This window comes from Bombyx mori, chromosome 24 (genome assembly GCF_030269925.1).
Source record: "Bombyx mori chromosome 24, ASM3026992v2".
Taxonomy (NCBI): Eukaryota; Metazoa; Arthropoda; class Insecta; order Lepidoptera; family Bombycidae; genus Bombyx; species Bombyx mori.
The window spans coordinates 5,306,068-5,333,454 of NC_085130.1; the positions used below are offsets into that span (position 1 = coordinate 5,306,068).

Consider the following 27,387-nt stretch of genomic DNA (forward strand, 5'->3'; position numbering starts at 1 on the left):
GCTCAAAGCGTCCGTTCTTTACATGTTCACGCCACAAATTCAATCAATGATTAAAAATTGATTTCTCAATTCGTAATTAAAATACGTCTATGTTAATTAAAACGTAGAAAAATTTGTTGGGCGGTCAATAAACATTGCCTTTTGTGATTTCATTTAAAAATGTTTACATCGACTTTTTTGTTTATATTTGAAGTGAGTTCTATGTGTTATTTTCTTTCTCTCTCACAATTAGCAAGGTTGGTAATGGCGTAGGTATAAGTGTCTTGTTAGCAAATACATATGGCGGGGAAGTTTATACAAATGTTTTGAGGGGGTAGTACAGTAGCTAAAGGCCTTGACTGATGCGCTGAGGTCATGGGTTCGATTCTTTTTTTAAATTTTTTTTTTATTGCTTAGTTGGGTGTACGAGCTCACAGCCCACCTGGTCTTAAGTAATTACTGGAGCCCATAGACATCTACAACGTAAATGTGCCACCCACCTTGAGATATAAGTTAAGGTCTCAAGTAGGTATAGTTACAACGGGGCAACACCCTTCAAACCGAAACGCATTACTACTTCACGGCAGAAATAGGTGGGGTGGTGTTACCTACCCATGCGGACTTACAAGAGGTCCTACCACCAGTAAACCTTTTAATAACCACCTTTTAATTCTGCCACAACTAAAGAACTGTACCATTTAAAATGTCATATTCGCAACAAAAGTACCGCCTTCATATTCACTTAAAACTTGTCTGAATAGTTCGATTATAACTAATTACAGATCACATTAGCGGCCACTCAGATCCCAAGCCACACGGATTACCAGAAAATAGGCGAAGTTCTATTCAGAAATGAAAAGTATAATGTATACAAACCTACTATACATTCAGTGACGGATTATTTTAAGAGTTACATGCTAGACCAGCTGAGAAGGAAACCGAATGAGAGAGTTTTTATCGACGACGATGGCTTCAGACACGAATGGCTAAACTTTGACGAAGACAAAGGAAACTTGCGCAAGCAAAACACCGATATATCAGTAAAAAATGAAACTACAACTAGACCTAACGCAGAAAAGAAAAGGAGGAAGACGCCGAAAAGAAAAAAGAAAGTAACAGAAGCAGTTAAAGAAGATAGAAAAAATTTAAGAGAAGGAGAAAACTTGGAAGGCAGGACCGTTGCTAAAACCACGTTTTACTGCCCGTTCCTCGGAATCGTCACGATGCATTCCTTCCTTGACTGAAACCTACATGTTATTGTAAACATAAATTCATTAATTAGATTTCTAATTTAATCAATAAAATAATTAAATCTCCTACAAATATTTAGATTACATGAAATATTGGAAGTCGGATATTTCGTCACAGCTGTTCGCTAATTAAACATTTGGAATCTGTGTTTTCGGACGCAGTAAGATGCAATACATATTTTTATCCAACAAATTTCATCGCAATTAAAGGTATTTGGCCATTGGCAATTGGAAAATACCAACCAAAGTACAATCAAGATAATTCGATTGAAATAAAACTTTGATGGCTTTCTTCTGGATAGTGTTGTTCTTTAATATGCATAACCATTAAATATATTATTATATTATATTATGCTCTAAACAAAATTATCTTATGATAGATGGAAAAGAACACAACCAGTTTACATTTTATAAAATCTAGATTCAAATCATTCTAAATCTTTCCTCTCCTTCGAATCCCGATTAAATCTTCTATTAAATCTCCCAGTCATATACGGATCCAGGTCTTCGTTAACTTTATACTTATCAAAGGTTCCCATGAAAGAATTCACAGCGGTTCTCAAAGCTCTCCTGTAACTGTTGACCGGCATTTTCTCTTTTAGCATCACGACTGGCTCGAATGGTATCATGAAGCCGGCGGCAGACGCGACTAATGGCATCAGCGGAGCGGGTAGATAAAATGATATTAATTCCATTGCTCCGTTTACAATGCACGTTCCAATGTTCCTCAACACTGTAGCCACTTTAGGTATAGAAACTATTCTAAAAATCGGTGTTGTCAAAGTTTTATACAGACTCGTGGTGATTGTCTCGGGATTATTCCTTCGTACTGTGTTCGATATTGACGCACTAGTGGTAGCTAAGGAGGTTGGACTTGTTTTGTCGAACTGATCGTTAATTTCCGGCTGCTGAGGCTGTAATGTAATCTGATAATATTTAAAATATATATTTGTGGGTAGATTTGTTTTGGAACGAAGTTCCTTATGGAATGATGCGGAGGGGTACCCTAACCGGGAAAAAACGTCCGTAACGTAAGATGTTTATTAGTAATACACACAGTGTACGACTTAACTTTGTATAATACAAAAAATAACATATTTTTACTACATATTTTTTATAAATCATTGTGAATAAAATAAAGTTGATAGCTTTGTAAAGTAGTTTTTTTATCAATAAAAAAATCATAATCAAAAATGTAAACCCGAATAATTACATATTTTCTTTATACCTCGAATAGAACTTAAAATTATTATTTTTATAATAAGAAACTTCGTTCCTATCCGGTGTCCCACGACTCCACACATATTTTATTAACTTAGTACCTATAGGAGATGATGAGTTGAGATGATCCCATCATCTCGATTTTATTATCGCACCGTCCGCCAGTGCAGCAGAGCTCATCCATACTACTTAGAACCACTGCATTCATCCACAGTGCGTTTCCAGAGATCTTTTCTGCCACGTACCATCAGACTTTGATATCTACTTCCCTTGATGATGTTTCCTAAGCGCTGTTCTTCAAATTAGGCTTGCGTAGAGCTCTCAGAGGTAAGCAGCGACTTGGTAGTGTCCTGACATTGCTGGCGTCTATGAGCGACAGTAACCACCATCAGGTATGTTCGTCTGCTTACAAGGGCAATAACAACAGTCTTCGTGACATCCAGGAAAGTACAAGTCTATGTATTTCAACACACTGCACCTTTAGAATTGAAGTGGCCTAACAAAGAAATTTTAGAAAATTAGTTTTACTAGAGGTCCTGCAGTAGTCGAAATTCGACTATAATTAGTTGGAATTGTAAGTTTGTACACTATTATGATGGTATTGTATACTTCTATAATCACAAATTTCGCGAAGACTACACTATAAAAAATATTAACAAAGACAAACAATATTCTATTCTCAACTTGACAACAGACAAGAACAAAAGTTTGACAATAGATAGTATGCATGCATGTGTGCGTCAAATACATGGTATGTAGTGTGTGTAATGTTTTCTTTATTGATTTAATGTATCTCTGTATGTATCTCTGTATCTCTTAAGCATTATTTTTAAAAAATATTAGCATTGTGCACTTCTTCTCTATATTCTCTATAAGTGTGGAAAATTTCATACTCCTCCGTCCGCGCAATTTTCGCAAAAAGGGATACAAAGTTTTTGCTTCACGTATTAATATATAGATACTTCGAGCGACATATAAACATTTATTCTAACAATTTATAAAATTTTCACTCTCTCCCTTTCTCTCTCTTTCTATTGCTCTCTCTCACTTTTTCTCTCTTTTAGTCCAGAATCGTGCTCTTTCCGTTTCTTTTAAATCAAACGTATACCTTAAAGTATTAAAATAGAAAAACAAGCTTAACAATATTTGCTATGTGTATGTGCATTACTATAATTCTCATATTGTGTTCTTTTTTTTCTATAATAAATAAATTTCCCTGGAATTCTCATGTTGTATTTGTTATTTTAGTTATGTGTTATTTGTCTACACACACTCATCATTTTTAATTATTATTCTCATAATCCTCTCGCAGGTCTGCTGGAAGAAATTTCTTAATGAAATAAGCAGCGCCTTTGTACATAATTTTCCTATTACTCTGTACTATGTCATCTTTTCTGTGTGTACATAAATAAATAAATAAAAACTACAAGTAAAAACAAGTATTTTAAATTAAGACTCTTCAATTCTAAAGGTGCGGACGTGTTATACGGCATCAGATTAAATTTATGAAAGCATCCCTAGTTACCGGACTGCCTATCACTAAAAACGATGCTATGACAATATGCATTATTATAAATTGCGTAATCACCACCACCCCGCCTATTTCCGCCGTGAAGCAGTAATACGTTTCGGTTCGAAGGGTGGAGTAGCCGTTGTAACTATACTGAGACCTTAGAACTTAAATCTCGAGGTGGGTGGCGCATTTACGTTGTAGATGTCTATGGGCTCCAGTAACCACTTAACATCAGGTGGGCTGTGAGCTCGTCCATCCATCTAAGCAATAAAAAAAAATATGTGTAATGCAATTGAAACAAATACTCACGGCTGCATTTATTAAATAAAACAACAAAATTAGTGTCCAAACGCAATGGAAAACATATAAAGGCATTTTCCGATAAAAACTATTATTCGTCATAACAAGAAAAGTAAAATTTATTTTTTCGACATTATATCGATAATGTTTATATGGAAATTTATGAAAAACGATTTGAACTTGAACAAGTTTCACATATGTTTTTTTTATATAAGTAGGTATTATCAGCATTTAGTTTTGTCAAGTTTATTTTTATGCTTTAGATTCAGAATAGTTTTTTTGCTGTTGATATTTCGAAATTATATAATACTTATCGTGCCTTATATGGCAATACCAGAGAATATGTGTCATTCCGATAGAGGCACCCGTCACGTGCGGACGTGCTCATCGACCACTCGATTGCCCGGTCTTTGTTCGCCCGGCTTTTGTTAGCCCGGCCATTGTTCGCGCGGCCTGTGTTCGTGGTACATCTGCCGACTAAGTGCTCTTCCTGGAAGTTTTTATTTGTTTTGTTTCCTTTTGTTGTTTCTGTGTTCGTGGTACATCTGCCGACAAACTGTTTTCCTGGAAGTGTTTAATTGTTCTGTTTCTTTTTGTTATTTCCGTTTTGTTGTGTTTTTTCTTTGTCCTGTAGTAATCGTGCCGCATCGCCACCTGTGTTCAATAGAACCGCTCAGGTCCGAGAAGTTGGGGCCTCGCCGCAAGGCGAGTGTTTTCAAGACCCGGGGCCGCCCCACCTGGGCACTCAGCGATCATGGACGCTGTATTCGCGGAATTCCTCCGACTTCGCCACCCACAGCTCGCCTCAGAGTTTCTGGCCTTCAAGGCCGATCACACCGCGAGCCCTCTCGTGGACTCCGCCGAGCTCGCTGCTCCTGCGTCGCCTGTACCTGCGTGCAAAGCTTCTGCATCGAGCACCGCAGCCTCCGTCGTGCCTGCCGTTCCCGCGTCGCCTATACTGGCGAGTAAAACTGCTGCGTCGTCCGCCGTGGCCACCGTTCCAGCAGCGCGATCATCCGCAGCCTCCGTCGTGCTCTCCAAAACACCTGCTCGTAGGTCACCTGCGCCCGCCTCCTCGTCCTCCGACTCTGACTCGGAGATGGAGGTCGACCTCGCTCCCGCCTCATTGACGGATGGATTCACCCTGGTACAAAAGGGTAAGAAGCGTGCCGCGGAGTCCCGAGCTCCCGCGGCCGCTAAAATTAGCAAAGCCGCGAACGCGTCGCGCCCCCGCTCTCAGACTCCCGTTGCGCCTCCAGCCCGTGCCACTCCGTCGTCGCGTCTGGTGGCACAAAATAAAACCCAGACCCCTCCCCCGGTTATCCTTCAAGAGAAGGCAGCTTGGGATCGAGTTTCTCTGGCCCTTAAGGCCAAAAATATCAACTTCACGAATGCCCGTAACCTCGCGAACGGCATTCAAATTAAGGTTCGAACACCCGACGACCATAGGGCCCTCTCTTCTTACCTCCGTAAGGAGCGTATAAGTTTCTACACGTATACGCTCCAGGAGGAGCGCGAACTCCGTGCCGTCATACGTGGCATCCCTAAAGAGTTGGATGCCGAGCTAGTCAAGGCCGACCTTCTCGAACAAGGCCTACCGGTTAACTCCGTAGACCGCATGCACACAGGTCGCGGAAGTGAGCCATATAACATGGTTCTCGTCGCCCTCCAGCCTACCCCCGAGGGTAAGCAAATATTCAACATCCGAACGGTCTGTAGCCTTTCCGGAATCGCCGTCGAAACCCCACACAAGAAAGGCACACCTAGCCAGTGCCATAACTGCCAATTATACGGGCATTCTTCCCGTAACTGTCACGCGCGCCCCCGATGCGTCAAGTGTTTAGGAGATCACGTCACGGCCCTCTGCACTCGCGATCAAAAAACCGCGACGGAACCGCCTAGCTGCGTCCTGTGTCGTACACAGGGTCACCCCGCAAATTACCGCAGATGCCCCCGAGCCCCGAAAATAAATCGCCGCGTCGCCCGCCAAAATCGCCTCCGAGCTTCCGGCCCAGACATCAAAGCCTCGGCACCCTCTGTGTCGCAGGCTAAGCCAGCGTTCGTTCCGGCACCGGTGCCCAGTGTCTCGGCTTGGGCGAAACCGCTGCCGTACACGAACACGGTTACAACTCCGTCCTCCGCGATTCGTCCCGCCCCCGCAACTCGTCCCTCTCCCGCGACTTGCCCTCCGACCGCGTCCGACAATCTCGCTTTAGCGATCGACTTCTTTCAGTCGATCAACTTTGAGCGCGTTAACGCTTTGGGCGACGCCATTCGCGCTGCCTCCACTGCACAACACTTTATCGCCGTTGTGCAAGAATACGCCGACGTATACGCGTCATTAAATACGTACGTCCTCCCCTCACTCCGCCGGTAATCAATGGCGTATATAAGTAGAATAAAGCCCCTATCCGTAACGATAGGATTTTTTAACGCTTACGGTCTCGCAAATCAACGTGATCAGGTTTCTGACTTTTTGCGTGACCATCAAATTGATATCTTTTTAGTGCAGGAGACCCTACTTAAGCCCGCGCGCCGTGACCCTAACATCGCGAACTATAACATGGTCAGGAACGACAGGCTCTCTGCTCGTGGTGGTGGTACCGTCATTTACTATAGAAGAGCCCTGCATTGCGTCCCGCTCGATCCTCCCGCGCTCGCTAATATCGAAGCATCAGTGTGCCGAATCTCACTGACGGGACACGCGCCGATCGTTATCGCGTCCGTTTATCTTCCGCCGGATAATATCGTTCTAAGCAGTGATATCGAGGCGCTGCTCGGCATGGGGAGCTCTGTCATTCTGGCGGGCGACCTAAATTGTAAACACATCAGGTGGAACTCACACACCACAACCCCGAATGGCAGGCGGCTTGACGCGTTAGTCGATGATCTCGCCTTCGATATCGTCGCTCCGGTAACACCGACTCACTACCCGCTAAATATCGCGCATCGCCCGGATATACTCAACATAGCGTTATTAAAAAACGTAACTCTGAGCTTACACTCGATCGAAGTAGTTTCAGAGTTAGATTCAGACCACCGTCCCGTCGTTATGAAGCTCGGTCGCGCTCCCGACTCCGTTCCCGTCACGAGGACTGTGGTGGATTGGCACACGCTGGGCATCAGCCTGGCTGAATCTGATCCACCATCGCTCCCGTTTAACCCGGAGTCTACCCCGTCTCCTCAGGATACTGCTGAAGCCATAGACATCTTAACGTCACACATCACCTCAACATTAGATAGATCATCGAAACAAGTTGTAGCGGAGGACTTCCTTCACCGCTTCAAATTGTCCGATGATATTAGGAAACTCCTTAGAGCTAAGAACGCCTCGATACGCGCCTACGACAGGTATCCTACCGCGGAAAATCGTATTCGAATGCGTGCCCTACAACGCGACGTAAAGTCTCGCATCGCCGAAGTCCGAGATGCCAGATGGTCTGATTTCTTAGAAGGACTCGCGCCCTCCCAAAGGTCTTACTACCGCTTAGCTCGTACTCTCAAATCGGATACGGTAGTAACTATGCCCCCCCTCGTAGGCCCCTCAGGCCGACTCGCGGCGTTTGATGATGACGAAAAAGCAGAGTTGCTGGCCGATACATTGCAAACCCAGTGCACGCCCAGCACTCAATCCGTGGACCCTGTTCATGTAGAATTAGTAGACAGTGAGGTAGAACGCAGAGTCTCCTTGCCACCCTCGGATGCGTTACCACCCGTCACCCCGATGGAAGTTAAAGACTTGATCAAAGACCTACGTTCTCGCAAGGCTCCCGGTTCCGACGGTATATCCAACCGCGTTATTAAACTTCTACCCGTCGAACTCATCGTTATGTTGGCATCTATTTTCAATGCCGCTATGGCGAACTGTATCTTTCCCGCGGTGTGGAAAGAAGCGGACGTTATCGGCATACATAAACCCGGTAAACCAAAAAATCATCCGACGAGCTACCGCCCGATTAGCCTCCTCATGTCTCTAGGCAAACTGTATGAGCGTCTGCTCTACAAACGCCTCAGAGACTTCGTCTCATCCAAGGGCATTCTCATCGATGAACAATTCGGATTCCGTACAAATCACTCATGCGTTCAACAGGTGCACCGCCTCACGGAGCACATTCTTGTGGGGCTTAATCGACCAAAACCGTTATACACGGGAGCTCTCTTCTTCAACGTCGCAAAAGCGTTCGACAAAGTCTGGCACAACGGTTTGATTTTCAAACTATTCAACATGGGTGCCGTGCCGGATAGTCTCGTGCTCATCATACGAGACTTCTTGTCGAACCGCTCTTTTCGATATCGAGTCGAGGGAACCCGCTCCTCCCCACGACCTCTCACAGCTGGAGTCCCGCAAGGCTCTGTCCTTTCACCCCTCCTATTTAGCTTATTCGTTAACGATATTCCCTGGTCGCCGCCGACCCATTTAGCTTTATTCGCCGACACGATCGACACGACGACACGACTGTTTACTATTCCAGTAGAAACAAGTCCCTAATCGCGAAGAAGCTTCAGAGCGCAGCCCTAGCCCTAGGACAGTGGTTCCGAAAATGGCGCATAGACATCAACCCAGCGAAAAGTACTGCGGTGCTATTTCAGAGGGGAAGCTCCACACGGATTTCCTCCCGGATTAGGAGGAGGAATCTCACACCCCCGATTACTCTCTTTAGTCAATCCATACCCTGGGCCAGGAAGGTCAAGTACCTGGGCGTTACCCTGGATGCATCGATGACATTCCGCCCGCATATAAAATCAGTCCGTGACCGTGCCGCGTTTATTCTCGGTAGACTCTACCCCATGATCTGTAAGCGGAGTAAAATGTCCCTTCGGAACAAGGTGACACTTTACAAAACTTGCATAAGGCCCGTCATGACTTACGCGAGTGTGGTGTTCGCTCACGCGGCCCGCACACACATAGACACCCTTCAATCTCTACAATCCCGCTTTTGCAGGTTAGCCGTCGGAGCTCCGTGGTTCGTGAGGAACGTTGACCTACACGACGACCTTTTTTTTTTTTTTTTTTTTCGGGTAGAGTGCCGAACCTCCTACGAGGTCCCCGCGCAAAAGGGGCGCGCGGGGTATGTGAGACTCAACGATCTGCATGGTGTTGTGAGCAGACCGCGGGCCCAAGGATTTTAGAGCCCACCCACTAAACGACTCCCCTGCACTCTTACACCCGACGTCCGATCCCCTCCGAGGTCAGAACCCGGATGAGGTAGGGGGGCTACCGCGGTCAACACTACAACCAGACGGCGCGGCTCACCCCAAGGACGCCCAGCCGACGGAGCCTTCGAGGCGAATCGAAGGCTCTGAAACGTCGGCCGTCTCGGTACGGCAGCCCGTCGGGCCGCCCAGACGGTGCCGCTGGTGTCCCGGAATACCCCGCTGGACCAGAACCAGCCTGCCGGGTCGGGACGCGATACACCGTCGACCGGTCGCTCTATTCACTCCACGGCAGCGCGCTAGAGTGCTGGTAGCGCGCCGCGCGGCCTCACCCCCTCAGGTCGCCCCTTGACCTTCACCGGGGGGAGGCCGCCACCTACAGGGGCCGGGACGTACGGGCGTATTCCCGCCTCCGGCCCCCGGCTCGACGGCGACGGATCGGTGCGGAAAGGGAAGAGCTCTCCCTCTCTCGCTCCGCCGCCTCCTTCTGCGAGATGGTGGACTCGCAGAAGTCGAGCATCGCCTTCCAGGACGCGTCGCTGCCGAGCATCGTAGCCACGACGCGCGGCAGCGAGAGGTCCTCTCCTATGACCGCGACGAGGGCGGCGCGTTGCTCGTCGAATCCAGAGCAACGCGCCAGCGTGTGTTCCGCTGTGTCTTCCTCGTCGCGGTCCGCGCAGTGGTGGCACTGCGCCGTCGGTTCCCTTCCGGCTATCTTGTGCAAGTACCGGCCGAAACAACCATGGCCGGTAAGCATCTGCGTTAGCCGGAAGGTGAGGCATCCGCGGTCGCGGCCCACCCAGTCCGCGAGAACCGGGCGGACCGCCTCGACGGTTCGGAGGCCGGCCGACGGGTCCGCCAAGCGGCGAGACCACGCCTCCAGCACGGACCGCCGAGAGTGGAGCCTCCGCGCTCGAACTACACCTTCGCCGGGGCGCCCTTCCCCCCTAGAGCGGAGGTCGCTACGCCACCTGTAATCGGCAGCGAGCGCCTCCGCCTCCAGGTCCCAGGGTGGCGCCCCGGCGAGCAAGCACGCCGCCTCGAAGGAGACGGTGCGGTATCCTCGGATCGCCCTGACCGCGATCGCACGCTGCGGACGTCGCAGAGCCGCGACGTTCTTGCGGGTCAGGGCGCGGCACCATACGGGAGCCCCGTATAGTGCCATCGACCGCACCACCCCCATGTAGAGGCGGCGCGCCACCTGATCGGGACCCCCGACGTTTGGAAGCAGCCGGCTCAGAGAGCCGGCCGTCGCCATCAGTCGAGGGCCCAACTTCTCAAAGTGAGCGCGGAAGTTCCACCGACTATCCAGTTCGAGGCCGAGGTACCGAAGACCGGTCACCCCAACCCCGACGCGGACGCCTCCGATCACGAGGTGGGCACCCACAGGCGGCGCTCGTCCCGGCCCGTGAAAAAGCAGGGCCTGGGTTTTATCGAGCGCCACCTCGAGCCCCAACCGTCGGATCCTAGTGACGACGTGTGCCACGCCTGCGCACGCCAGACGGGCAGACTCCCGGTAGGACCTACACGACGACCTGGGCCTCGAATCTATACAGAAATACATGAAGTCAGCGTCGGAACGGTACTTCGATAAGGCTATGCGTCATGATAATCGCCTTATCGTAGCCGCCGCTGACTACTCCCCGAATCCTGATCATGCAGGAGCCAGTCACCGTCGACGCCCTAGACACGTCCTTACGGATCCATCAGATCCAATAACCTTTGCACTAGACGCCTTCAGCTCTAGGAGCAGGCTTAGGGACCTCGGTAACCGTACTCGTCGAACTCGACAAAGAGTTCGCCGTTCAACCTAACCCATGAATCAGCTCGCTGAGTTTCTCGCCGGATCTTCTCAGCGGGTCGCGATTCCGATCCGGTAGTAGATTCATTCGCGAAGCAGCTACTCTTGAGTTGTTAGGTCTCCTTCGGAGGCGCTCGGGCAGCTGTTAGCAAATCCCACCCCTCCTGGCTGAGCCTTTGCTCGCCCACCTGACCTGGTGAAACTGGAAAGGCCTCCGGGCCACCAGTAATCCTTCAATCATAAAAAAAAAAAAAAGAAAAAGAATATTTGTTTAGTTTTTACCATAAAAGAAAGAAAATCGAAAATCCTCTAGAGATTTTGTCAGATTTATGTGATGCGTTACTTTATAGCGTTTTAATATTAATATATTAATTCGTGAAGCAAAAATTTTGTATCCCTTTTTACGAAAATTGCGCGGACGAAGGAGTATGAAATTTTCCACACTTATAGAGAATATAGAGAAGAAGTGCTAATATTTTTTTTAAATAATGCATAAAAGATACATTAAATCAATAAAGAAAACATTACACACACTACATACCATGTAGGTATTTGATGCACCCCGCCGGCAGCGGGGGGGGACTTTGAGCCCCCCCAGATGGACGCCACGTGGGGCACACCTCCACGTCGCCCCAGCGTTCCCGCTGCCGAGGAGCCCCCTCCCCCTATCACGGGGGCGGAGATCCATGCGGCCGTGTCCAAAATGAGAGCGAAGGACACGGCCCCCGGCCCTGACGGCGTTCACGGCCGGGTCTGGAGCTTGGCCTTCGAGGCCCTAGGGGACCGGCTCGGGGGGCTTTTCGAAGCGTGCCTCGAGTCGGGACGGTTCCCGTCGAAATGGAAGACGGGCAGACTGGTCCTTCTGCGGAAGGACGGGCGCCCCGCGGACTCACCCGCGGGCTATCGCCCCATCGTGTTGCTGGACGAAGCGGGCAAGATGCTCGAGAGAATCGTCGCCGCCCGCATCGTCCGGCACCTGACCGAGACGGGTCCCGATCTTTCGGCGGAACAATACGGCTTCAGAGAGGGCCGCTCGACTATCGACGCAATTCTGCGCGTGCGGGCCCTCTCCGACGAAGCCGTATCCCGGGGCGGGGTGGCGATGGCGCTATCCTTAGATGTAAGGAACGCCTTCAACACCCTGCCCTGGTCGGTGATCGCGGGGGCGCTGGAGTATCACGGCGTCCCCGCATACCTCCGCCGACTGATCGGCTCCTACCTCGAGGGCAGGTCGATCCAGTGCATCGGACACGGTGGGACGATGTACCGCTTCCCCGTCGAGCGCGGTGTTCCGCAGGGGTCTGTCCTGGGCCCCCTGCTGTGGAACATCGGCTACGACTGGGTCCTGCGGGGCGTCATTCGGGGTCCCCTCCCCGGGCTGAGCGTAATATGTTACGCCGACGACACGTTGGTCGTGGCTCCGGGGAGGGACTACCGGGAGTCTGCCCGTCTGGCGTGCGCAGGCGTGGCACACGTCGTCACTAGGATCCGACGGTTGGGGCTCGAGGTGGCGCTCGATAAAACCCAGGCCCTGCTTTTTCACGGGCCGGGACGAGCGCCGCCTGTGGGTGCCCACCTCGTGATCGGAGGCGTCCGCGTCGGGGTTGGGGTGACCGGTCTTCGGTACCTCGGCCTCGAACTGGATAGTCGGTGGAACTTCCGCGCTCACTTTGAGAAGTTGGGCCCTCGACTGATGGCGACGGCCGGCTCTCTGAGCCGGCTGCTTCCAAACGTCGGGGGTCCCGATCAGGTGGCGCGCCGCCTCTACATGGGGGTGGTGCGGTCGATGGCACTATACGGGGCTCCCGTATGGTGCCGCGCCCTGACCCGCAAGAACGTCGCGGCTCTGCGACGTCCGCAGCGTGCGATCGCGGTCAGGGCGATCCGAGGATACCGCACCGTCTCCTTCGAGGCGGCGTGCTTGCTCGCCGGGGCGCCACCCTGGGACCTGGAGGCGGAGGCGCTCGCTGCCGATTACAGGTGGCGTAGCGACCTCCGCTCTAGGGGGGAAGGGCGCCCCGGCGAAGGTGTAGTTCGAGCGCGGAGGCTCCACTCTCGGCGGTCCGTGCTGGAGGCGTGGTCTCGCCGCTTGGCGGACCCGTCGGCCGGCCTCCGAACCGTCGAGGCGGTCCGCCCGGTTCTCGCGGACTGGGTGGGCCGCGACCGCGGATGCCTCACCTTCCGGCTAACGCAGATGCTTACCGGCCATGGTTGTTTCGGCCGGTACTTGCACAAGATAGCCGGAAGGGAACCGACGGCGCAGTGCCACCACTGCGCGGACCGCGACGAGGAAGACACAGCGGAACACACGCTGGCGCGTTGCTCTGGATTCGACGAGCAACGCGCCGCCCTCGTCGCGGTCATAGGAGAGGACCTCTCGCTGCCGCGCGTCGTGGCTACGATGCTCGGCAGCGACGCGTCCTGGAAGGCGATGCTCGACTTCTGCGAGTCCACCATCTCGCAGAAGGAGGCGGCGGAGCGAGAGAGGGAGAGCTCTTCCCTTTCCGCACCGATCCGTCGCCGTCGAGCCGGGGGCCGGAGGCGGGAATACGCCCGTACGTCCCGGCCCCTGTAGGTGGCGGCCTCCCCCCGGTGAAGGTCAAGGGGCGACCTGAGGGGGTGAGGCCGCGCGGCGCGCTACCAGCACTCTAGCGCGCTGCCGTGGAGTGAATAGAGCGACCGGTCGACGGTGTATCGCGTCCCGACCCGGCAGGCTGGTTCTGGTCCAGCGGGGTATTTCGGGACACCAGCGGCACCGTCTGGGCGGCCCGACGGGCTGCCGTACCGAGACGGCCGACGTTTCAGAGCCTTCGATTCGCCTCGAAGGCTCCGTCGGCTGGGCGTCCTTGGGGTGAGCCGCGCCGTATGGTTGTAGTGTTGACCGCGGTAGCCCCCCTACCTCATCCGGGTTCTGACCTCGGAGGGGATCGGACGTCGGGTGTAAGAGTGCAGGGGAGTCGTTTAGTGGGTGGGCTCTAAAATCCTTGGGCCCGCGGTCTGCTCACAACACCATGCAGATCGTTGAGTCTCACATACCCCGCGCGCCCCATTTGCGCGGGGACCTCGTAGGAGGTTCGGCCCTCTACCCGAAAAAAAAAAAAAAAAAAAAAAAAAAAAAAAAAAAAAAAAAAAAAAAAAAAAAAAAAAAAAAAAAAAAAAAAAAAGTATTTGATGCACACACGCATGCATACTGTTTATTGTCAAACTTTTGTTCCTGACGTCTGTTGTCAAATTGAGAATAGATTAAATATTGTTTGTCTTTGTTAATATTTTTTATAGTGTAGTCTTGGCGAAATTTGTGATTATAGAAGAATAAAATACAATCATAATAGGGTAAAAACTTACAATTCCAATTAATTATAGTCGAATTTCGACTACTTTTTTTTTTTTTTTTTCTGATTGAAAGTTTACTGGTGGCCCGAAGGCCTTTCCAGTTTCACCAGGACAGGTGGGCGAGCAAAGGCTCAGCCAAGAGGGGTGGGATTTGCTAACAACTGCCCGAGCGCCTCCGAAGGAGACCTAACAACTCAAGAGCAATTGTTTCGCGAATGAATCTACTACCGGATCGGAATCGCGACCCGCTGAGAAGATCCGGCGAGAAACTCAGCGGGCTGATGCATGGGTTAGGTTGCACGTCGACCTCTTTGTCGAGTTCGACGAGTACGGTTACCGGGGTCCCTAAGCCTGCCCCTAGTATTAGAGCTGAAGGCATCTAATGCAAAGGTTATTGGATCTGATGGATTTGTAAGGACGTGTCTAGGGCGTCGACGGTGACTGGCTCCTGCATGATCAGGATTCGGGGAGTAGTCAGCGGCGGCAACGATAAGGCGATTATCATGACGCATAGCCTTATCGAAGTACCGTTCCGACGCTGACTTCATGTATTTCCGAATTGATTCGAGGCCCAGGTCGTCGTGTAGGTCAACGTTCCTCACGAACCACGGAGCCCCGACAGCTAACCTGCAAAAGCGGGATTGTAGGGATTGGAGGGTGTCTATGTGTGTGCGGGCCGCGTGAGCGAACACCACACTCGCGTAAGTCATGACGGGCCTTATGCAAGTTTTGTAAAGTGTCACCTTGTTCCGAAGGGACATTTTACTCCGCTTACAGATCATGGGGTAGAGTCTACCGAGAATAAACGCGGCACGGTCACGGACTGATTTTATATGCGGGCGGAATGTCATCGATGCATCCAGGGTAACGCCCAGGTACTTGACCTTCCTAGCCCAGGGTATGGGTTGTCTAAAGAGAGTAATCGGGGGTGTGAGATTCCTCCTCCTAATCCGGGAGGAAATCCGTGTGCTTCCCCTCTGAAATAGCACCGCAGTACTTTTCGCTGGGTTGATGTCTATGCGCCATTTTCGGAACCACTGTTCTAGGGCTAGGGCTGCGCTCTGAAGCTTCTTCGCGATTAGGGACTTATTTCTACTAGAATAGTAAACAGTCGTGTCGTCGGCGAATAAAGCTAAATGGGTCGGCGGCGACCGGGGAATATCGTTGACGAATAAGCTAAATAGGAGGGGTGAGAGGACAGAGCCTTGCGGGACTCCAGCTGTGAGAGGTCGTGGGGAGGAGCGGGTTCCCTCGACTCGATATCGAAAAGAGCGGTTCGACAAGAAGTCCCGTATGATGAGCACGAGACTATCCGGCACGCCCATGTTGAATAGTTTGAAAATCAAACCATTGTGCCAGACTTTGTCGAACGCTTTTGCGACGTCGAAGAAGAGAGCTCCCGTGTATAACGGTTTTGGTCGATTAAGCCCCACAAGAATGTGCTCCGTGAGGCGGTGCACCTGTTGAACGCATGAGTGATTTGTACGGAATCCGAATTGTTCATCGATGAGAATGCCCTTGGATGAGACGAAGTCTCTGAGGCGTTTGTAGAGCAGACGCTCATACAGTTTGCCTAGAGACATGAGGAGGCTAATCGGGCGGTAGCTCGTCGGATGATTTTTTGGTTTACCGGGTTTATGTATGCCGATAACGTCCGCTTCTTTCCACACCGCGGGAAAGATACAGTTCGCCATAGCGGCATTGAAAATAGATGCCAACATCACGATGAGTTGGACGGGTAGAAGTTTAATAACGCGGTTAGATATACCGTCGGAACCGGGAGCCTTGCGAGGACGTAGGTCTTTGATCAAGTCTTTAACTTCCATCGGGGTGACGGGTGGTAACGCATCCGAGGGTGGCAAGGAGGCTCTGCGTTCTACCTCACTGTCTACTAATTCTACATGAACAGGGTCCACGGATTGAGTGCTGGGCGTGCACTGGGTTTGCAATGTATCGGCCAGCAGCTCTGCTTTTTCATCATCATCGAACGCCGCGAGTCGGCCTGAGGGGCCTACGAGGGGGGGCATAGTTACTACCGTATCCGATTTGAGAGTACGAGCTAAGCGGTAGTAAGACCTTTGGGAGGGCGCGAGTCTTTCTAAGAAATCAGACCATCTGGCATCTCGGACTTCGGCGATGCGAGACTTTACGTCGCGTTGTAGGGCACGCATTCGAATACGATTATCCACGGTAGGATACCTATCGTAGGCGCGGATCGAGGTGTTCTTAGCTCTAAGGAGTTCCCTAATATCGTCGGGCAATTTGAAGCGGTGAAGGAAGTCCTCCGCTACAACTTGCTTCGATGACCTATCTAATGTCGAGGTGATGTGTGACGTTAAGATGTCTATGGCTTCAGCGGTATCCTGAGGAGACGGGGTAGAGTCCGGGCTCAACGGGAGCGATGGTGGATCAGATTCAGCCAAGCTGATGCCCAGCGTGTGCCAATCCACCACAGTCCTCGTGACGGGAACGGAATCGGGAGCGCGACCGAGCTTCATAACGACGGGACGATGGTCTGAATCTAACTCTGAAACTACTTCGATCGAGTGTAAGCGCAGAGTTACGTTTTTTAATAACACTATGTCGAGTATATCCGGGCGATGCGCGATATTTAGCGGGTAGTGAGTCGGGGTTAGCGGAGCGACGATATCGAAGGCGAGATCATCGACTAACGCGTCAAGCCGCCTGCCATTCGGTGTTGTGGTGTGTGAGTTCCACCTGACGTGTTTACAATTTAGGTCGCCCGCCAGAATGACAGAGCTTCCCATGCCGAGCAGCGCCTCGATATCACTGCTTAGAACGATCTTATCCGGTGGAAGATAAACGGACGCGATAACGATCGGCGCGTGTCCAGTCAGTGAGATTCGGCATACTGATGCTTCGATGTTAGAAAGCGCGGGGGGGTCGAGTGGGACGCAATGCAGGGCTCGTCTATAGTAAATGACGGTACCACCACCACGAGCAGTGAGCCTGTCGTTCCTAACCATGTTATAGTTCGCGATTTTAGGGTCGCGGCGCGCGGGCTTAAGCAGGGTCTCCTGCACCAAAAAGATGTCAATTTGATGGTCACGCAAAAAATCACAAACCTGATCACGTTGATTTGCGAGACCGTAAGCGTTAAAAAATCCTATCGTTACGGATAGGGGCTTTATTCTACTTATGTACGCCATTAATTACCGGCGGAGCGAGGGGAGGACGTACGTATTTAACGACGCGTATACGTCAGCGTATTCTTGCACAACGGCGATGAAGTGTTGTGCAGTGGAGGCGGCGCGAATGGCGTCACCCAAAGCATTAACACGCTCAAAGTTGATCGACTGAAAAAAGTCGATCGCTAGAGCGAGATTGTCGGACGCGGTCGGAGTGCTGGTCGCGGGGGAGGAACGAATCACGGGGGAGGGACGTATCGCGGGGACGGGACGAATCGCGGGGGAGGGAGCTACAGCCGTGTTCGTGTACGACAACGGTTTAGCCCAGGCCGAGCCGCTGGGCACCGGCGCCGGCACGAAGGCAGGCTTAGCCTTCGGCACAGAGGGTGCCGTGGCTTTGATGTCAGGGCCGGAAGCTCGGAGGCGGTTTTGACGCGCGACGCGGCGATTTATTTTAGGGGCTCGGGGGCATCCACGGTAATTCGCGGGGTGACCCTGTGTTCGGCACAGGACGCAGCTAGGTGGTTCCGTCGCGGTTTTTTGATCGCGAGTGCAAAGAGTCGTAGCGTGATCGTCCAAACACTTGACGCATCGAGGGCGCGCGTGACAATTACGGGAAGAATGCCCGTACAACTGACAATTGTGGCACTGGCTCGGAGTGCCTTTTTTATGGGGGGTTTCCACGGTGATTCCGGAAAGCCTACAGACAGTTCGGACGTTAAAGATTTTCTTACCCTCGGGGGTAGACTGGAGGGCGACGAGAACCATATTGTATGGCTCCCTCCCGCGTCCTGTGTGCATGCGGTGCACGGAGTTTACGGGTAGGCCTTGTTCGAGTAGGTCGGCCTTTACGAGCTCGGCATCTAACTCCTTGGGGATGCCACGTATGACTGCACGCAGCTCACGCTCCTCCTGGAGCGTATACGTATGATAACTTATACGCTCCTTTCGGAGGTAGCTTGAGAGGGCCCTATGGTCGTCGGGTGTTGCTACTTTTATCTGTATCCCGTTCGCGAGGTTACGGGCACTGACAAAATTTATGTTTTTGGCCTTAAGGGCCAGGGAGATACGGTCCCAAGCAGCCTTCTCTTGAAGAATCAACGGAGGAGGGGCCTGATTTCTCGTTTGTGCCACCGGGCGCGGCGACGGCGTGGCACGGGGACAGGGAGCGACGGGGGTCGGAGGGCGGGGGCGCGACGCGTTCGCGGCTTTGCTTATTTTAGCGGCCGCGGAAGCTCGGGACTCCGCGGCGCGCTTCTTACCCTTTTGCACGAGAGTGAATCCATCTGTTAATGAGGCGGGAACGAGGTCAACCTCCATATCCGAGTCAGAGTCGGAGGACGAGGAGGAAGGCGCGGGAGCGGCGGACGCGACGGAGGCCGCAGACGATCGCTGAGGTAGAACGGAAGCTGCCGCGGTAGACGCGGGAGTTTTCGCGACAGTATGGGGGACACGGGTGTGCTGGGCGCGACGGAGGCTGCGGTGTACGGCGCGGGAGTTTTGCGCGCGCTTGCAGGGGACGCGGGAACGGCAGGCGTGGCGGAAACGGCGGGTGCGGCGGGCACGGCAGAACAGTTCACGGCGCGTTTAGCTTTGTAAGCTAAAAATTCTGATTCGAGGGCCGGGTATTTCTCGCTTAAGAATTCCGCGAGCAGTGTGTTGGTTGGAGAAAACTCCATTTCTTCGGACTGCCCAGGGGGGGCTGCCCCGGGACTTAAACACGCGCTCGCCTTGCGGCGAGGCCCCTGCGTCGGTAACACTAAATTGGCCGAAGCGATTCTAGGAATTATAGAAATTTTAGTGAATATAATAAATAGAATAGAATTAGAGTGAATAGAACCACTGCACAGTTCCCGGGCGGCAATGCCTTGTACAAATTCCGAGAAACACTTGGGCCACAGATGTGCCACGAACAATGATCTATTATCACCGGTAGTCACTTCCGACAAAACACTTGGACGCCAGATGTGCCACGAACCGAGGTCGGGCAATCGACCGAACAATGAGCACGTCCACGCGCGTCGGTTGCTCAAATCGGAATATTTCGACTACTGCGGGACCTCTAGTATTAAATTATTCATTGAACTCATTCGTTTTTTAACATCACATTAGTTTGTATCATTTTTATAATTAAAATTGAACATACAAGATTTTATATCTGGAATGTAAACTAATCTATAAAAATGAATTGCTGTTCGTTAGTCTCGCTAAAACTCGAGAACGGCTGGATCGATTTGGCTAATTTTGGTTTTGAATTATTTGTGGATGTCCAGAGAAGGTTTAAAAGGTAGATAAATATGACAATGCTTGGAATTAAATAAAAACAACAATTTTGTTTTTCCTGTGATTCCTTTGGTTTGTTTAAGTTTATTTTATACAAATGCTTAGGTCTTCTGTTTATCGATTGAGGCACTACGAAGTCTGCCGGGTCAGCTAGTCTAACATAAAAATGTATTATCTATGTCTTTTCCCTGCCAAATTGTTGGTAGCCTAAGGAGCTATTCCAACTGCTCACGGACCGGTAGGTGAGCTCACGGGATCAACCTGAGAGAATTTGCTAAAACTGGCCTGCATTCCCAAAAAGCTATTAACGGACGATTGATGTAAGAAAAAGGGTGCTTTTAGGTACCACAGGCACCGGTCACCGCTCTCGTCGAACCCTTCACTTTCGACGAAGGGCTCGACGAGCGAATTAACCCATAGACACAGCCCACTGAGTTTTCCGCCGGATCTTCTCAGTGGGTCGCGTTTCCGATCCGGTGGTAGATTCTGAGAAGCACTGCTCTTGCTAGGGCCAGTGTTAGCTATACACCCGGTTTGAGCCCCGTGAGTTCACCTACACATCAAGGAGAAGCTGATATAGCCTCTCAAGGCTATCAGCATAGGTAGGAATAAATGAAATTAAAGAAAATGCCTAAAAAGAATACAGTTTTTTCTCTCCGCTGTTTCAAATAAACATAATACACTATTGACTTGCACGGCATTATAACTAAACGACTTTATGTTATATCAAATCGTAAATTGTAAATATCAAATCATCGTATTATCAGCGGAACTTAATTAGAAAAACTTCATAAAACTGTAAGGTACCTGATGTCGTCATGGCGTATTGATATCGAATCGCGATACCGCGTACTCGCTATGAATTCAATTTTATGTTTTGTTTTATTGTTTTTAACTCTGGTCAACGCTTTTCCGCAGGTAAATTGTTTTTTTTTTGGTAATTTTGTTATGTGTTATTGAAAATACATTCAGATACCTTCAAAACGAAACGCATTACTGCTTCACGGTAGAAATAGGCAGGGCGGTGGCACTTGTCCGTGCGAGCTTGCAAGATACCGTATCACCGGTCATTAAGCAAATTATATTTTTTGCGTTATTGAGATTTTGTTACACGAAGCTATTACTTCACCGTGGAAGTCAGTAGTGAATGTTCGTGGTCCTGACCTTGCCTTGGTCTATGGCTGACATTTTTTTTCTTACCTAAGGGTAAGCTTACTGATAGCCTTGAGAGGCTATTTCAGCGTAACCTTAGCTAGTAGGTGCGCTCACGGGGGTCAAACCGGAGTGATGCTAACACTGACCCTAGCAAGAGCAGTGCTTCGCAGAATCTACCACCGGATCGGAAACGCGATTCACTGAGAAGATCCGACGAGAAACTCGGTGGGCTAGCTGAATACTCCCCCCATCAGGGTCGTATACACGTCTGTCGATAATAACAAAACAAAATGTACAATTTCCACCCGATCCACAGGTACCATACGATTACATCCCAATAGGACGTCAAGGTCGCCGAGAAACATATCAAGTGCATCCACTTGACGTCAACATGAACTACGAAAAACTTTACCCGGCAAGACGTAGATGGGTTGATTAAAATTTTTTTAATAGCTAAAATTGTTTTATTCGTTCTAATCCAGCGATTCCCAAAGGTTTGTTGAGGCCCTATATTCACAATTGAAGGCGTTAAAGAGAACTTGATGCTCTCTGAACACATACACATACACAGACACAAACATAAATACATATATTATAATTTAATTCCAATTTCGGCTTAAAGAAAACCAAATGGAAAACACACAATTGAAGAAGAATCTATCAGACTGGGAGAAAACCAGAATGAAGAATTTTAGAATGGTATATGGAATAGAATGGTTAAAACGTATAGGAAGTCTTAAGGATGACGTGACGATTGACAGGATACGTTTAATTTATAATCAACTGACAATAAAGATTAAGATCTAACAAGGAAATGGGAGGAAAATTGTAAATAGTAGTGGAGGAAGTAGCAAAATCTGACAGATATCGACAGAGACGCACATTGTAAAGTAATAAGAATTTATTATTAGAAACTTATATGACGACGTGACTGGCGCCGACAGAGAGCTCCGCTCCGCTTGGCTGCTCGAGCCGGAATCTCTTGTGCGACAATAGCCACTCGTAGTTATAGTAGAACAAGTTCTTTATTATTTTTATTTTTTATTTCGTAGATGTGTGGATGAGCTCACAGCCCATTTGATGTTAAGTGGTTACCGGAGCCGATATACATCGTAATAACGTAAATGCCGCCACCCAGCTGAGATATGAGTTCTAAGGTCTCAGTATAGTTCCTACAGCTGCCCCACCCTTCAAACCGAAACGCATTACTGCTTCACGGCTCGCGACTCACAAGAGGTCCTTTTGGAAATTTTGTTCATGAATTCTTCTGAATACCATCTTCAACAATTGTTTATATGCGCTGAACTTATAATAGTTAACCAACAATGGCAACCTTAAGGAAACAGTTAACTTTAACCAATCTTAGTTAATTAAATTGCGGTGAAACGCGAAGGGTCAAATTCAACAAATATTAGTGATCAAAGACACGCTACAATGGATTCAATTGGCAAAAAAAAGCTTGAGAACCAATCATTTGATTACTAATGAATGTTAAAATACATATAAGTAGGTATATAATAGGTATACGAGTAATAAAACAGGCATTTGACATGATCGCACTTTATATATTTTTTAAAAAGTAAAATTTTACAATATGAGTTGAGTTAGGTGGTAAATTGGAATCCATAAGAAATAAATTTAGACTCCGACTTTAAAACGATTTGAGTTACATAAATTCTACATTAATCAATTCTACATTATTATTATTAAAAAAAACCCGAAACTTTTATTTGGACTAGCATTTAGTGGGTTTATCACAAGAGAAAATAGGAAACAAAAAAATTCAAATTCATAATCCAATAGCTGAGCGTAGAAATTTTATCCAATCATTTATTTTGATTGGATAAAACGTTATACCGATTTCGAATTTAGAACGCAACATATTTTAATACACTTTAGGACAAAAAGTTGGGTGTTTAAATTATTTTATATTTTTATCGTGGTCAGTTATAATAGATATTGTGGGGGTGACCAGCTGCTCTGAGCATCGCCACGAATTCGGCCAGGTTCAGATGGTTAGGGAACGGCGATGCCATCTCCGCATATCTGCTCGTATAGTCAACCTCACCAGCTTCCTGGTCGTCAGCCTGAAATTATAGACAGCAATCTCTGAAGTCATTGTCCACGCGAAGAGACCTATAAAGACCTACCTATATCTGCAGATAAACAGTCATGAGTTCTGGTCTGATGAGCGCGACATTCGCGAACCTTCAATCACTGTTTGGAAGGTACACTATTCTCGAGTGACATAGGCTATAATCTATTTTGGAAAAAATAATAATTAGGGATCCTTACTAAAACTCCAATAATGTAACCCAAGGTGTAAAAAAATTACCTAAAATATTATTTACATCGCGTGCCCTGCGAACACTATTGATGATAGATTAAAATAATGCACTACGACTTTGTAGAACACATTATTATTTACAAAAAGTGTCGCGACAGCATAATGATGTCTAACTACTATAGTTATGCCGTAATAACGGTTCCTTTATTTAAAAAAATAAAACAACGTCAAATATCGTTGGAATTTTTGTTAAAGACCCGAGCGGAGCCGGAGCGGGCCGCTAGTAATGAAATAAAGATATGGGAACTTGGCTCTTACTTGAGCTACTACCAATACCTAATCGACAGTCCGTGATAATAATTTCACTATTAAATTCGTAGCTGATCACTGGAAGTGGAGTGCACTCTGAACTCGAGTAAGTGTGACTTGAAGCGTAGTCGCAATTTCCAAAATCAATGTCCCTTCATGTATGACAGCAACCACATTAACGTTGTAGCATCTGTGAGCTCATTTGAACGTGGAAGCTGCCACATTCCTTGATACCTAAGTCTAAGTGATGGATGTGTACTATCCTAGTTCTTTTTTTTTATTGCTCAAATGGGTGGACGAGCTCTCCCCCTGGTGTTAAGTGGTTACTGGAGCCCATAGACATTTACAACGCAAATGTGCCACCCACCTTTAGATATAAGTCCTAAGGTCTCAATATAGTTACAACGGCTGCCCTACCCTACAAGCCGAAACTCATTACTGCTTCACGGCAGAAATAGGCGGGGTGGTAGACTCACATAAGGTCCTACCACCAGTAAAAGCCCGGCCAAGTTATCCCTTGGATAAGAAAACACAAATGCTTCGTGCTCGAACGTTCTATTACTATACTCTATTCCAATTACGAAATCCCTTTTTAGAAGGTTTTAGAAGGACACTTCTTAGAAGGTAACTCTTCACGTTTCGCATAATTTGAAATAATAATCATTTTTTTGTTCATGGTTGTAAATCATCATTTAAAAAATACACAATCAAACCTAAATCACTATACAATTAATTCACACATACAATAACATAATAATCAGTCAAATGGGACTTCGTAATTGGAAGAGAGTATTGCTATTGGCGCGGCTGATGAAGGAAACTAACAACTGTCAAATGGGACTTCGTAATTGGAAGAGAGTATAGCTATTGGCGCGGCTGATTAAGGAAACCCATAAGACTCACCGTGACGGCGTAAATGACGGCGAATATCACGCAAAATAACTGGACCCACTTCATGGTTGCGCACCACCACACTAGGACATTGCTGATATACAAACACTTTATATATTATTCACAGATAACAACCGTAACGATTTATTTAATCAAATTCATTTAATAAAGTATTGTGACCGATTTTATTGGTCACAAGTGTTTAGATAATGGGAATATTTAATGAAATTTAAATACGGGTCAGGTTTGATAGGCAAAAATATTTAAGTGTAAGAATATAAGTCAGCAGAATCCGATGCCTGTGTTTTGAAGAAAACTAATAAAATTAGGAAGGTTTGTATTATCTGAAGAAGAATATATATAGCAACGATTTTTAGAACTGTTTTGTCTGTTTATCTTTTAGTTTATGTTTCCATGTAGATGTTACTACTGTTAGATGTAAAAGGTAACATAAGTAATAGTGGTAGGTACGGAAGTCGTTCTGACCGTAACAGTTTCACGCCACGCCACTTAATTGGCTTTATAGAAATAAGGTACACAAAAATTCGTCATGGCCTAAAGGATTAAACGTCCGGTGCATTCGTATCTAGCGATGCAACGGTGTTCGAATCCCGCAAGCGGGTACCAATTTTCCTAATGAATTACGTACTTAACAAATGTTTACGATTGACTTTCACCGGGAAGGAAGAAAATCGTGCAATATAAATAAAACCCGCAAAAAGAAATTTAATTTACGTAATTACTGGTAGTAGGACGTCTTGTGAGTCCGCACGGTTAGGTACCACCACCCTGCCTATTTCAGTCATGAAGCAGTAATGCGTTTCGGCTTGAAGGGTAGGGCAGCCGTTGTAACTATACTGAGACCTTAGAACTTATATTTGAGTCGTCTATTATCAAAGGTGGCAATCTGTGCATTTGGACAAAAAAATGTTATTGATATGTCAATACAGATTGTTTTATTTTTTATTTATTGCTTAGATGATTTGAATATAATCGTCTCCTTCAAAGAATACGGTTCAAAACCAGCATTAAATAAAGGTTAATACTTAACCTGTTATTTATCTAAGATGTCGTTCAGAAGAGTTTTGTGACTGCCAATGGAATACAAAGTCAATAATTCGTTTTTCTGATTTACCTACCAATAATTGTCCAAAAGTCACAATGCCGGCTTTGATAATAGTCGACTCATTTCAAGGTGGGTGGCGGCATTTACGTTTTGGATGTATATGGGTTCCAGTAACCACTTAACACCAGGTGTGCTGTGACCGCGTCCATTCATGTAAGCAATAAATAAAAAAAACGAACAATAAATACAAAAGTTTATTATGCCCCTCCGTAAAACTCAACAAGATACAAGATAATTTCAGTAACTGCCGACATAGCAAGTACTATGCAAGCCACGATACGACTGTACCGCTTGATGTGTTGCAATGAAGTTATTGTCATGTCCTTTGACAGGTCGGCGTTGCGACGCGGCCGTGGTATCGGGATGACGGCTTGCCATGGTGTATCCTGAGACAATATCTATAAATTAATACGCGAAGGAAAAACTTTGTATCCCTTTTTACGAAAATTGCGCGGAGGGAGGAGTACGAAATTTCCCACACTTATAGAGAATATAGAGAAGGAGTACAGAATGTAAATATTTTTTTTTTAAAATAATGCATAAAAGATACTTTAAATCAATAAAGAAAACATTACACACACTACATACTATATATTTGACGCACACACGCATGCATTCTATTTATTGTCAAGCTTTTTGCTTGACGTCTGTGGTCAAATTGAGAATAGATTAAATATTGTTTGTCTTTATTCATATTTTTTTATAGTGTAGCCTTAGGAAATTTGTGATTATAGAAGTATAAAATACAATCATAATAATGTACAAACTTACAATTCCAATTAATTATAGTCGAATTTCGGCTACTGCGGGACCTCTAGTACTAATTATTTATCTATCTCCTATTTCGTATGACTTCGTAATTGGAATAGAGTATAGCGCTTTCGTGTCTATTTTGGCCGCAATGCGCAGTTTTAACAGTGGGACAACCGTTTAACAATAGAATTGAGTTCGACTCTACGATTCAAGATGAGTGATAACGATTGAGTGATGGCTGCAGCTTTCTCCCCCTAAAGTATTTTCCTCACTAATAGTGGTATCGACGGAGACGCTGCAGAAAACTCCTATTATATATCCATTTGTTAAGGCTGAACGGAAAATCTGAGGCCTGGGCATTTTGTTTCCTATTGGCTCCAGCAATCATTTAAAACCAGGTGTACTGTAACACCGACTCCATTCTCAGACCTGTGATTCTTTGTAAGCGAATCACTACTCAACAACATTAGATTATTAGTGCAATATTCAAGCTATACGCCAAGTTGCTACTTATTTTGTATTTACTTGCATATTTTTAGTATATATTTGTATTTAATCGTATGTAAGTCTATCTTATATTGTATTTATTTTTCACATGTGTATATAAGTATATATATTTATGTAAGTTTATTAAGATATAGCACCGTCCACTTTGCGTATTCCTCTCCCTGCGAGGTTGCCTGGTAGAGATCGCTTTCAGCGATAAGGCCGCCAATTTAAGTCACCTACTATTATTTGTTTTTTTTTTTATGCTCACTCTGTACATGTGGTGTTAAATAAAGAGTTATATTATTATTAATATTTAATTCTTACCTGACTGGCCACGAATTCAGGATTTAGTCCTTGGGGCATCAGGTCCGATTGAAAATTGGCATCCTCTTGC

General features: G+C 47.6%; 4 protein-coding genes and 1 long non-coding RNA gene across 5 annotated transcripts; 2 read left to right on the forward strand and 3 right to left on the reverse strand.

Annotated features, from left to right (window-relative positions):
* The first annotated feature begins 6 nt into the window (after positions 1-6).
* Positions 7-2,386, forward strand: LOC134201237 (uncharacterized). The gene is made up of 2 exons (XM_062675671.1): positions 7-192; positions 762-2,386. Exons 1-2 carry the CDS (start codon positions 160-162, stop codon positions 1,221-1,223), a joined length of 495 nt encoding a protein of 164 aa, XP_062531655.1. The 5' UTR covers positions 7-159; the 3' UTR covers positions 1,224-2,386.
* LOC134201236 (uncharacterized) lies at positions 1,518-5,272 on the reverse strand. Its single transcript, XM_062675670.1, has 2 exons — positions 4,598-5,272; positions 1,518-2,143 (listed from the first exon to the last, which is right to left on the reverse strand). Exons 1-2 carry the CDS (start codon positions 4,649-4,651, stop codon positions 1,658-1,660), a joined length of 540 nt encoding a protein of 179 aa, XP_062531654.1. The 5' UTR covers positions 4,652-5,272; the 3' UTR covers positions 1,518-1,657.
* A 4,145-nt stretch (positions 5,273-9,417) lies between these two features.
* LOC134201217 (uncharacterized) lies at positions 9,418-10,847 on the reverse strand. The gene has a single exon (XM_062675571.1). The coding sequence runs from the start codon at positions 10,673-10,675 to the stop codon at positions 9,794-9,796; it is 882 nt and encodes a 293-aa protein (XP_062531555.1). The 5' UTR covers positions 10,676-10,847; the 3' UTR covers positions 9,418-9,793.
* A 1,758-nt stretch (positions 10,848-12,605) lies between these two features.
* Positions 12,606-14,355, forward strand: LOC134201220 (uncharacterized). The gene has a single exon (XM_062675574.1). It carries the CDS (start codon positions 12,912-12,914, stop codon positions 13,791-13,793), a length of 882 nt encoding a protein of 293 aa, XP_062531558.1. The 5' UTR covers positions 12,606-12,911; the 3' UTR covers positions 13,794-14,355.
* An 8,327-nt stretch (positions 14,356-22,682) lies between these two features.
* On the reverse strand, positions 22,683-24,712 carry LOC134201238 (uncharacterized). Its single transcript, XR_009976426.1, has 2 exons — positions 24,638-24,712; positions 22,683-23,225 (listed from the first exon to the last, which is right to left on the reverse strand). It is a non-coding gene; the product is annotated as an uncharacterized LOC134201238 (long non-coding RNA).
* Positions 24,713-27,387: the final 2,675 nt, after the last annotated feature.